This window comes from Bombyx mandarina, chromosome 02, assembly GCF_030267445.1.
Source record: "Bombyx mandarina strain Sakado chromosome 02, ASM3026744v2".
NCBI classification, from domain to species: Eukaryota; Metazoa; Arthropoda; class Insecta; order Lepidoptera; family Bombycidae; genus Bombyx; species Bombyx mandarina.
Genome location: NC_143209.1, coordinates 1,135,971 through 1,148,901, shown reverse-complemented (window position 1 = coordinate 1,148,901; position 12,931 = coordinate 1,135,971). Strand labels below are relative to the sequence as shown.

Genomic DNA, 12,931 nt, shown 5'->3' with positions numbered 1-12,931 from the left:
CAAAATAGTAACTGTATGACCGTCGGGAACATATAAATGTTTGTTGGTCTGAAAAAATATCGATTTTCATACCTTTTCGATACTTGGAATTTTATATCGATACATCGACGTATCGAAGTATAAAATATCGCTCAAAAATATCGATACATTGAAAAAATAATATCGACATGTCGATGTATCGATATTTTATCAACAAGCCTAGTCTGCCGTCGACCACCGCGGCGGTTACACGATTCACTTGTTCTTGCCAGTTTGTTCCAAACATACACGAGATAAAATATCCTAAGATGGGTCCACCAATAACACGACCAGTGTAAAATGTAATTTACTATGTGCACAGTTTTCTCGAGACCGTAATGAGAATTGTAGCTGAAGGATATTCGAACCGGAAAAACCAAAATTTACTTCTCCGCGAAAACCTAAAGAAATAAAAAAGAGAATCCATATTGATGATTTCGACATGGGGGCGTTACGAAGGAAAATTCATCAGCTTTTGTTGATAAAAAAATCAAAATAAATAAATGAATATATATTTTTTTATAATTTACTAGCGGACCCGGCGAACTTTGTTCCGCCACATGGTTTGTTTCAAACACATCCAACAAACCAAATCACAAATTGACAAACCAGTCAACTTCAAAATTCTACTATAATTAACACAATTAACCATAGAATATATTACGTTTAGCTGTCAGTTGCGTTTTGTTATAGTTACCACGTTTTATGTCAAGTCCCACGGGAATGTGATAAAAAGTATCCTATCCTATGTCCTTCTCCTGGTTCTAAGCTACCTCCTCACCAATTTTCAGCCAAATCAGTTCAGTCGTTCTTGAGTTATAAATAGTGTAACTAACACGACTTTCTTTTATATATATAGACTAACGGTGATAACGTTTTATTTTTTATTTTCTTATCATTAAATGTTAATTTGCTTATAAAATTGGTTTTGTATCGTAAATAATAAAATATAATAAACACTTTTGAACATGCATTTTTTGTATAACCCATTACATTAATTCTAACATGTTATTCTGAGATTTATCTGCACTTAAACATAATATCGTGTGCGTCTTGTCAATCGCGCCCTCCCCGTCTCACCCCGCCACATACCTCAGGAGGTGACTAGCGCTTCCGCGCACACTATACCAGACGAGAGAGAAGCATTGTTTACTTTAATATTACTAAAGATTCCTTCGTCCTCACCAGGGGACCTGGCCTCCAGCAGCTGGCGCCTGTCTCCGTCGAGCTCCGGATACAAGACCCTGAGTTTGAGGAGTACAGATTCCGTGACTCCTTCACCGACTGGTAAATATACTCTATGATGTAAGTAGATCGGCTCGATGATGGCGATATCTGTGGGCTTGCCGTGGCCACGTCAACATACTCCTTACGACCACGGGGGACGTTCCGCTATCGACTGTCTCAAGTGTCCCCAGCACGTGCTGGCGGATCGCAGACTGGTGGTAATTTAGTTTGTTATTCGTATTCTCGGGATATTATGCTCCGAACACATAAAAGTCAAACACACCAATTTTTAACAATATAATAATATAATATGTGTACAATGTTCTATTATAAAGTAAAAAGAGTAAACAAGTCGCTAGGCACTACAAGACACCAATTAAAACTAAAATTATAATACGTTTTACGATCAACTTAAATCGACGCGCGCGAAACTGATAGCATGACGTCACGGGACACCTGCACGTTCGGGAACTCCGATCGCATCCGATGACGCCCGAGTGCGACCGAGTGTTGCACGCTACAGTAAGTCCTCTTGTGAGTCCGCACGGGTAGGTACCACCGCCCCGCCTATTTCTGCCGTGAAGTAGTAATGCGTTTCGGTTTGAAGGGTGAGGCAGCCGTTGTAACTACACTGAGACCTTAGAACCTATATCTCAAGGTGGGTGGCGCATTTACGTTGTAGATGTCTATGGGCTTCAGTAACCACTTAACACCAGGTGGGCTGTGAGCTCGTCCACCCATCTAGGCAATTAAAAAAAAAGCCGGGATTCGTGTATCTTCCTTCTCACTCTAAAGCCAGTATTCATGTATCTTCCTTCTCACTCTAAAGGCGGTGCCAGTCCGGAACCAGCCCCGGTCCCGGGTCCACCGCCGGGTCCCGCCCCCGGGACCCTGGCGGCGAGCATGCCGGGGACCATACCCGGGACCGAGGTGCTGTGGGCCGTCACGGACATGTCCGCCGTGCCGCCCGGGGCGATCGTGATACATCCCCAGGTGAGGTTTTTTTAAATCAAATTCAAATTCAATCTATCTCTTTCAAACAATTCTTCATACGTTGTACCTAACTCTGGAATTATATTGCGGGTGACGTCATCAAGGCTATTAAGACGAGATTCGCCATAGATGATACACGATTAGCCACATATGACGTCACGCGCTGTGATGTACACTGAATTTAAAGTGAAATAACCAAAAACTTCATGACACATGCATATATTAATTATGAGGTAGACAGCGGCTTGGCTCTGCCCCTGGCATTGCTGAAGTCCATGGGCGACGGTAACCACTCACCATCAAGTGGGCCGTATGCTCGTCTGCCTACAAGGGCAATAAAAAAATGTTACATTTTAATACTGTATAAACTATTACATGTATATATTTATGTAGGTATATATGTGTGTGTCTTAGTCTGGCCATAAATACTGTTACAAAGGGAAAAAAAAATTGCAAAAATTTTCTCATCCGTAAACAAATTTTTTCTATGACCTTTTGCGTACCGCTTCAGTAGTTGTTTCGATTTTACCACCCTATTCTCTTTTAAATTATGAGTTAAGAAATGACCAGTACGTCTCCTATAGGCTGCAAGTCCCAAGTCATCTTTTAAAATGCGCGACATGGTTCTAGGTGCTATCTTCCTCTCCCGAGATAAAATCTTTTGCTTTCGGACAGGATTTCTTCGAATTCTTTCCCTTACTGCTTTGACCACCTTTTTCGTACGAACACTACGCGGACGGCCAGATCTTTCTGTCACAAACAGAGGAGGTCTCATTGCACCTATTAATAGCCCGGAACACAAACATTTTACTAATACCAAGCGTATGGAGAGTTTTAAAAATTGCATTTTGCTCCATACCTACTTTGTGTAATACAATCACAGCGATTCGGTTCTCTTTAACACCCCACTCCATTTTAATATCGCAAAATATTGTACAATGTATTGGCGCCAAAATGAGAAAACTCAATGAGCAATCATATCAAAATGACAGATTCCAAATTCAAATGTAATATTTTGTTTATTTTTAATTGTAACAGTATTTGTGGCCAGACTAAGTATATATTATGTATGTATTTGTAATTTAATATAAATTTCATTGCACCTATCACTATTTACTCTTACCTTTGGTTGACTGGTAGAGAATGCCTCAGGCATTAAGTCCGCCAATGTAAATTTTACATGAAGTTTAATAAATAAATAAATGAATGATTATTTCAGACCGGACGTCCTCTCACGAATTCAGACGGCAGCATCTACCACTTCGATCCGGCGAATCCGCCCATCGTATACGATCCCAGCGCCTACATACAGGACGGACACACGGTAAGCGAGCCCCTCGCTGCTGTCACGGGGCACAAGCCGCATCGGACGGACTATACTGTGTTATGCGCTAGGGTTCGGGATAAATAAACTTCCACCGAAGTACTAATATAAACTTAGAACACTTACAGAGCACCCTACAATTTGTTTTTTATTGATTAGATAAGTGGACGGACTCACAGCCCACCTGGTGTTAAATGGTAACTGGAACCCATAGACAACGTAAATTCGCCTCCCACCTTGAGATATAAGTTCTAAGGTCTCAGCATAGTTACAACAGCCGCCCCACCCTTCAAACCGAAACGCATTACTGCTTCACGGCAGAAATAGGCGGGGCGGTGGCGCCTACCCGCGCGGACTCACAAGACGTCCTAATAGTACCAGTAATTACGTAAATTATAATTTTGCGGGTTTGATTCTTATTACACGATGTTATTCCTTCACCGTGGAATTAATTCGCTTCAGATGATCCGTTCGCTGTTTAGCTTCGAGTAGATCCAATTATTAAAAGCATTCATCTCATCTCTGCGACGCTTTTATAATCGATCCGACATCCCTAGAATTATCGAGAACATTCCTCACAAGTCGAGTATTTTCGATGCGTATTTCCGCTATCTGACAATAGATGGCGTTGTTCTGGCGTTCTCGGTTTTACTAGTTCTTTTGATGTTCGTTTCGGCTATTCAACGATAGATGGCGTTGTTCTTGCCGGCGTAACAATGCGTTATAAAACGTCTCTGGTCTGTTTGTCTCGCAGGATCCGCCCCAGGATGACGCGTCCGAGAGGAGACGCGGCAGACTTGAGAAGCAGCACTCGTTCATTGACCACGGTAAGTGTGATAGAACATAGTAACTGAATGTCGGAACACCCTTCACCGCCGCTTCCGTGGAGTCGCACACTGAGAAGGATGGGCGAAACTGGTGGTAGGACCTCTCGTGAGTCCGCACGGGTAGGTACCACCACCCTGCCTGTTTCTGCCGTGAAGCAGTTAGAAGGGTGGGGCAGCCGTTGTAACTATACTGAGATCTTTTAACTTATATCTCAAGGTGGGTGGCGCATTTACCTTGTAGATGTCTATGGGCACCAGTAACCATTTAACACCAGGCGGGCTGTGAGCTCGTCCACCCATCTAAGTAATAAAAAAAATTAGTGCGGGACCACTAGTTTTTTTAATATAAATATAAATGATGTCAAGTCAAATCATAGCCTTTTGAAACTAGTTTACCTCGCAATTGTATAAATAATAATTATTGTGGCTTCGATTTTGATTACACCACGCTATTGCTTCGTCGTGGAAGTCACTCGTGAACATAGATAAAGTTCGTATTTCCCTCGAACTACTTGTGCCCTGATGCGGGATTCGAACCCCGGCACAGTCGCGTCGGTCGATACCAGTACACCGGGCGTCTTATCCATTAGACCACAATGAATATCGTAATTTGTGAGCCAGTATAGTAACCGGCAAACATCGTGAGCAAATGACCTTGACTGCGCAGAACCGAATTTTAGATCACTTTGGTGGTGAGGGTGAGGCGCGACGGCAGGGGAAATCGTATCGAGCGCGTTATTGGTAGATCAGTCGAACCTTGCGTCCCGCACCGCATTCCGCATTCCGCTTGCTCCCAAAAGTACGCTTGCGTACAGTGAAAAGTCTATCGTTATTAATCGTTAAGTTATATTTTGTTATAATTGCTTGTTGACTTTGTTGCCATTGCTATTTGTTGAGTGTTTGTTGATTTTTTATAAAAAATACACTATGCCGCGACAAACTGGTGTAGGATTCAAAAGAAAGGGTAGAAAAATTGTGTACGACGTATATTGCTTCATTATAAAACAGGGGAAGAATGATATTATGGAAAAAGTAAAACAGACTTCGGAAGCAACAAAAACATCAGTGAGTACTGTTAGGTGCATTATTAACGAAGCTAAAGGCTCTGGCTTGCTCATCGTGCTTGGGACTCCGGGTAAGAAAAGATCAGGGAAAAAGAAAGTTACCGGAATGGATAGTTTCGTTCAATCTGTTATAAAAAGATGTAATCATAATAACTACATAACAAGCAGCGAAACTCCGTACCGTAGAAAGGCTTCGAAAATTTTAAAGAAGATATACATTTTAATGGCTCGGAATGAAGTTTACGACGAATTATGAAAGAGCTAGGCTTCAGATGGAAAAAAAAAACAGAAAATAATCGGAAGCTGGTAATTGAAAAAAGTAACATTCGATTACTACGAATCGAATATCTTCAAAAAATAATTAATTATAGACAAAAAAGAAGATCGAACCGACCGAGTCGTAAACTACACCGATGAGCCCTATGTCGACTTATCACGATGATGGCGACTCGGGTGATGAAAACAGTGATGATGATAATGGTCAAGATTATGATAACGAAAAAAAATTACAAATACCAGCTTCGCTTCAACTGAACGAAGACCTGGCAACAGCTCTAGTTTTGACTTAATAGAAGGAATATCTATTTTACCCCAAGATTAAATTATTATAATTATTAACCTATATTTTTTGTTGATGTTCTAATAAATATATAAATAAATACATATGTTGATTTTAATAATTTAATTGCATTATGACGCAGAGTAAATAATGTTTTTGCACGTGAGTGTACCATGCGCAAACTTACCCCCACTACGTCAACAAATGCTCAAGAAGTTTGCCGGCTATTATACGATCAATGTGTCTAATAAGGAAATGGAACTTTTGAGAGGTTACAAAGTGACATTTTTTTAATATCTCTATATATATATATATATATATATAAAAATGAATTGCTGTTCGTTAGTCTCGCTAAAACTCGAGAACGGCTGGACCGATTTGGCTGATTTTGGTCTTGAATTATTTGTGGAAGTCCAGAGAAGGCTTAAAAGGTAAAGATAAATATGAAAATGCTCGGAATTGAATATAAATAACAATTTTGTTTTTCCTTTGATGTGTCCCCCGTCGGACGGATTCCTTTTGTTTGTTTTAAGTTTATTTTATACAAAAGTTTAGGTCTTTTATTTATCGATTGAGGCACTACGAAGTCTGCCGGGTCAACTAGTATTTTTATAGAAATTAAAAATTCAGATTTTGCTTTACAGAATGTGAGTGTCAGCCGTCGGAGGATGGTCGGAAGTGCTACTGCGACTGGAAGCGTCAGGAGCCTTGCCAGCAGAGGACCACCGCGGATAAGGTACGTCGCCGGAACTGACACTAAAACTGACGACCACTCCACCGTGCTTACTGCCCTAAAGGAGTCCTCACGGGAACCGCCATCCTGTCTATTCCTACCGCGAGACAGTCAAGCGTTGTGGATAGTATTGTGGGATAAAGTATTTGTATCGTTGAAGTTGTCGTGGCCTAAAGGATAAGACGTCCGGTGCATTCGTATGTAGCGATGCACCGGTATTAGAATCCCGCAGGCGGGTACCAATTTTTCTAATGAAATACGTACTCAACAAATGTTCACGATCGACTTCCACGCTGAAGGAATAATAACATCGTGTAATAAAAATCAGACCCGAAAAATTATAATTTGCGTAATTACTGGTCATAGTGGCAGTGGAAGCAGTAATGCGTTTCGGTCTGAAGGGTAGGGCAGCCGCTGTAACTATACTGAGACCTTAGAACGTTTATCTCAAGGTGGGTGGCGCATTTACGTCGTAGATGTGTATGGGCTCCAGTAACAACTTAACTCCGGGTGGGCTTAGAGTTCATCCACCCATCTAAGCAATAAAAAAAAAAACATTATCAAAGAGTGTTTCTGCGGGTGAATCATCATCAACCGACCTGCACTGAGATGTCTATGGGCTTCAGTAACCATTTCACACCAGGTGGGCTAAGAGCTGGTCCTCTGAGGAGGAACTAGAGTTGAACAAGAATTCACATTAAACACGTTTATTTTCAGGAAACGAACACAAAGCAGCAGACACCGATCAAAACTCGACAAGAGATCGCCAACGACTGCGTCCACGAGCCGGCCAATCAGAATGCAGCGTACGAAGCGTCGACCAATCAGAAGGCGCCCGAACATCAGCACGCGCATCAGCCGACCAATCAGAGACAAGCATACGAACACCAGTCGAACGAACACGACGGACAGAGGAGCTACGAAGCGAGAGGTATATATAAGAGTAGCTTTTGCCCGCGACTCCGGACCGGCGTCAAGAGCGATGACAGCTGTCAAATTACAGGGTTGTCACTTACATGTACGAACGAAAAATTCCACAAAATTAATATAAAGTCCACTTTTTTTTTCTTTTTTTTCCTATGCTGATAGCCTTGAGAGGCTACTTCAGCTTCACCTTTACGTGTAGGTGAGCTCACGGGGCTCAAACCGAAGTGTTGCTAACACTGGACCTAGCAAGAGCCGTGCTTCGCAGAATCTACCACCGGATCGGAAACGCGACCCACTGTGAAGATCCGGCGAGAAACTCGGTGGGCTGTGTCTGTGCGTTAATTTACTCGTCGAGCCCTTCGTCGCAAGCGACGGGTTCGACGAGGACGATGACCGGTGCTTGAGGTACCTAAAAGCACCATAAATGGATCGGGAGGATCCGCAATGACGTGTACTTTTATTGGGAGTGAACTCCCTTATCAACTTAAAAGTGGCTGTTTGAGTTTCGTTTTTTTTTACAGATTCGTTCGCCAATCAGCGTTCGCTGTCAGAAGTGAAGCCATCGAACTTGACCAATCAGGACAGCTTAGAGATGTCGCAGCAGCAGAACTACCCGCCCGGCTTCAGGAGCGAGGAGGTGCCGTGTCATTTTTACACGCTTTATATTAGCTTCACTTGTATGTATGTTTGTATGTTTGTAACCGACTCCTTTAGACGCGATTTTGACCCACTATAAACGGCCAGATTTCATTCAAACTTTGTAGATTTATCGAGGACCGATGATAATACACTAATTTGATAAGATTATTCTATTATTCAATTTGCAAAATAAGATTTTTGCCAATTTATATAATTTTTATGTATAGTCGATAGCAGGAATTGATGTTAAAGTATTTAATAGTTTTAAAAATATGCTTTTATAGAAAATTTAACTAAAAAATTATAAATAAATAATAGTTGAAAAAAACCGAAAAAGACGCTTTATATAAAATACAACAAAAAAATAGAAAATAAATTTTAATAAATTTGAATTGTAAATAGTGTAAAAAATATATATTTTATTTAAAAAAAAGGCGTGGGGTGCTTTTTAAGATATTATTGAAATAACAATTCTTCTACTCATATCTGTCAGAAAAATATTTATAACTAATAACACCATGCACCTATAATATATATAATATTATTTAATATTTCTAACATTTTGCTAATATTATGAACGAACATAGGCTTTGAGGCGTTGAGGTCTTCATCATGACACGTATTTTCAAGACGTCCTTGTAATTTGATGCTCACATCTGCAGCATCAGAAGCGGTTACTGACTTAAATATACGTAATCCTTAACGAACTAAACTTATTTTACTCTGTTGAATTTTGTTTTCACAATTAAGTCATAAATTAATTTTTAACGATTACAATATAATCTCAACGGATAATGACTACTAGATCAATAGTAGAGAACAGCTGACGTCTGCGCCCTCCGGGGGGTGCCTTGGGAGGGCGTGCCTGCCGGGTCAGTATAGGGCTTCGACGTAGAGAGGATGCATCTAATTATGCAATAATTGTCTCACTTCGGCCCTCTATTCTGACCACAATCACTTTGATAATATAAAAAAACTCTGATTGTTAATTTTGTTCACAATAAAAGTGTGTCCCTTTAATTTGTAAATTTAATTTAATTTCAATTAGTTTTACCATTAATAAAATAGTTTTTTTTATCAGCGTGAGGTCGTAGCCTCAACTATGTAACGTCTCAACCGTCCGTGACCACATATGACGTCATACCATTGATAAAGCAGTTTTTTTCTTTTTCATTTCAGATAGCTTCCCCCTCTCAACCCATGAACCAGTATTGTCAACAAGACTACAACATGCAGCCAATGGCGCAACAGAAGGCTGTCCCCGTTGAACCGAATATCAGTAAGTCGTATTCTTCTTTCTAGTCGTTCCCTCAATGCTGAGGATCGTGACTGTATGTCAATCTTCTCCACTCGGTCCGGTTCTGCGCCATATGTACCGCTCCCCATATCTGGCCTCCTGTCACCTCCTTGAGTTGGTCAACCCATCTGGCGCTCTTCCTCTAGCGCGCTTCCCCTCCATCTGTCCGAGAATTGTGAAGTCGTATAAATATTGTTTTAAACGCGCCGAACAATATGCTCACTGCACCGATGGCTTATTATATGTGGGTGTAAAAAATACATGTGTGCAATTCACACGTGGTAAAAGTGAAACCTTCAAAAATTGAAATACAATTGAGTCGTCTATTATCAAAGGTGGCAATCTGTGCATTTGGACAAAAAAATGTTATTGATATGTCAATACAGATTGATTTGAATATAATCGTCTCCTTCAAAGAATACGGTTCAAAACCTGCATTAAATAAAGGTTAATACTTAACCTGTTATTTATCTAAGATGTCGTTCAGAAGAGTTTTGTGACTGCCAATGGAATACAAAGTCAATAATTCGTTTTTCTGATTTACCAATAATTGTCCAAAAGTCACATTGCCGGCTTTGATAATAGTCGACTCAATTATCCTAAATGTCTTAAGTATATGTAACATTTTGTCATTAGTAAATAATTGTAAATCATCTTTTATAGTATGAGGTAGCGCCCTCTGTGAATTGATATTTTAACTTCACGTATAATCCTAAATTAAAATTCACTACAAGAGCTTTCATACACACTTTAGTATTAAAAAATCTCACAGATGGCGCTGTATTAAAAAACACTACATTAAGAACGTCTAATGTGTTCTATCTCGTTCTCTCGCCGGCTGAATCCTATACATTTATGTGTTTGCGTCTCTATGGACTTGTTTTTTCGTTTCATCGAGTTTGAAATCGCGACGTTTCTAAAGAAGTTTCACTTCAATAGTCCTTCTCACCCAGAGCAGCCTTGAAGACCCGCTCGGGTAGGTACCACTACCCTACTTCTGCCACAAAGCAGTACCCGGATTGAAGGGTAGGGCACACGCCCGACACCTACAACCCGCGCCGCAGGTGGAACCTATACAAGCCGTCCGTCTCGTTCTGTCGCAGGCCTAACCTTACAGTTGCATATGTCGGTCTCTTTCTACAGTGGGCTTGTATCCGCAGGGTCGCTGCCCGCGCGCGGCGTGCTGTACCCGGCGCAGCTGCAGGGCTGTCCCTACGTCGCGCAGTGCAGGATGGTGAGTGCGGGGCCCTCCCCCCAACCCTCCGCTGTGTCAAGGGTCATTCACCTTGATATTTGTTATTATACCAGGAGCAGCCGATGCCGCCGGTGTACCAGCCGGCGCTCCCGCAGACGGACGAGCAGAAGCACCTGGCGGCTTCCCCACACAATCCAGAGAACACCTTCAGGATCGGTGAGTGTGCTGGTGGATCTTGATTGGGAGTGCCCATTTGAGATATAAGGTCGAAAGTCTAATTGGTTTGTGTGAGGGCTTGGATTACAATAATGCAAAGCACGCAATGTAACACGAGCTGTGCCTCCGCGTGTCACAGGAGCCCATTGACCCCTATCTATCTAACAGTATATAATAATAAAAGTATTTCCGTTGTTTCAGACCCTAGTTATCCGTACGGGGCGGAGTACCCGGGCGCCGCGTGCGGGGCCTGCGTCGAACCCACCGGCGTGCAGCACGCGCACAGGAGGTAACCTATTATAAAGCAACGCGTAAACGCGGGTAGGTACCACCGCCACGCCTATTTCTGCCGCGAAGAAGTAATAATAATAATAATAAAACATTTATTTCAGAAAAACTCCATAAAATAATAATAATACAATAGTCAGCACACAAACAGTTCAACAATACAAATAGAAAATGAACAATATACTAATTCAATTAATTAATTGAGTCGACTATTATCAAAGCTGGCAATGTGACTTTTGGACAATTATTGGTAAATCAGAAAAACGAATTATTGACTTTGTATTCCATTGGCAGTCACAAAACTTCTGAACGACATCTTAGATAAATAACAGGTTAACATATTAACCTTTATTTAATGCAGGTTTTGAACCGTATTCTTTGAAGGAGACGATTATATTCAAATCAATCTGTATTGACATATCAATGACATTTTTTTGTCCAAATGCACAGATTGCCACCTTTGATAATAGACGACTCAAATATACAAAGGTAATGAATTAGAAAAACATCATTATATCAATACAGTAGTAACCACTCTAAGTCAATATGCGTTATAGTAATGCGTTCCGGCTTGAAGGGTGGGGCAGCCGTTGTAACTATACGTGAGACCTTGGAACTTATATCTCAAGTTGGGTGGCGCATTTGCGTTGTAAATGTCTATGGGCCCCGGTAATTACTTAACACCGGGTGGGCTGTGAGCGCGGCCACACATCTAAGTAATTTTTTTTTTTTACACATTTGTGTGTGTGCGTATGTGTGTATGTATATACAAGACGATATGTGTAAGAGGGGAGTGAGCGAAGGAATGGTATATGATAGAGGAGTATGGAAGGAGAAAGCATGTTGCACCGACCCCAGGTGACTGGGAGAAGGGCAGGAAAATGATGATGATACACACAAGGTATTTAGGCATCTCTTCAGTTAGTTGTTATAATTATTCTGTATGCACCAGTTTGTGAATTGCAATCCAGATTGTTATATTAAATATTTAAACTTATCCTTTCTTGGTTGTAATTTTGTTATGTGCATTAATAAAGGAAAACAACGTGCCGCCGCCCATGGACATCGACAATTAGGTCGCAATCTACCGCAAAGTAACATCCTTAAGTCTAGTTTAAAGGCACGTGCTTTAGCCCCGAGAACAGGGTTAGGGTACCCTTGTCCCGGGGGAACGTTACCCTTGTCCCGGGGGAAGGTTCCCTGAGCGATCGCCTCTGTTGCAGCTACAACGTGCCCTACGCTGAGTTGCCGCACTACTCGCTTCAGAACCTCGTGCTTCAGCAGCCACACCTCCAGCCCTACCCCGTGAGTACCAGCGCCCCCGCCCTTAACTCCCTATTTACTGGTGGTAACACCTCTTGTGAGTCCGCGCGGGTAGGTACCACCACCCCGCCTATTTCTGCCGTGAAGCAATAATGCGTTTCGGTTTGAAGAGCGGGGCAGCCGTTGTAACTATACTGAAACCTTAGAACTTATTTTTCAAGGTGGGTGGCGCATTTACGTTGTAGATGTCTATGGGCTCCAGTAACCACTTAACACCAGGTGGGCTGTGAGCTCGTTCACCCATCTAAGCAATAAAAATAAAATAAAAAACTCCCACTAATCCGTGCGATATTCGAAACTC

At 41.6% G+C, this 12,931-nt stretch overlaps 1 protein-coding gene across 3 annotated transcripts in view; it reads left to right on the top strand.

Annotated features, from left to right (window-relative positions):
• enc (R3H domain containing protein encore) overlaps positions 1 to 12,931 on the top strand; it is a 78,840-nt gene that overhangs the window by 51,142 nt on the left and 14,767 nt on the right. For all 3 annotated transcript variants that reach the window (XM_089732941.1, XM_089732938.1, XM_089732934.1), the window contains 12 exons: positions 1,207 to 1,305; positions 2,075 to 2,238; positions 3,458 to 3,562; positions 4,317 to 4,389; positions 6,657 to 6,748; positions 7,463 to 7,676; positions 8,194 to 8,309; positions 9,491 to 9,590; positions 10,769 to 10,842; positions 10,917 to 11,019; positions 11,221 to 11,308; positions 12,531 to 12,612. In XM_089732941.1, the coding sequence (XP_089589067.1) occupies positions 1,207 to 1,305; positions 2,075 to 2,238; positions 3,458 to 3,562; positions 4,317 to 4,389; positions 6,657 to 6,748; positions 7,463 to 7,676; positions 8,194 to 8,309; positions 9,491 to 9,590; positions 10,769 to 10,842; positions 10,917 to 11,019; positions 11,221 to 11,308; positions 12,531 to 12,612 (1,310 nt within the window). The remainder of the gene's footprint in view (positions 1 to 1,206; positions 1,306 to 2,074; positions 2,239 to 3,457; positions 3,563 to 4,316; positions 4,390 to 6,656; positions 6,749 to 7,462; positions 7,677 to 8,193; positions 8,310 to 9,490; positions 9,591 to 10,768; positions 10,843 to 10,916; positions 11,020 to 11,220; positions 11,309 to 12,530; positions 12,613 to 12,931) is intronic.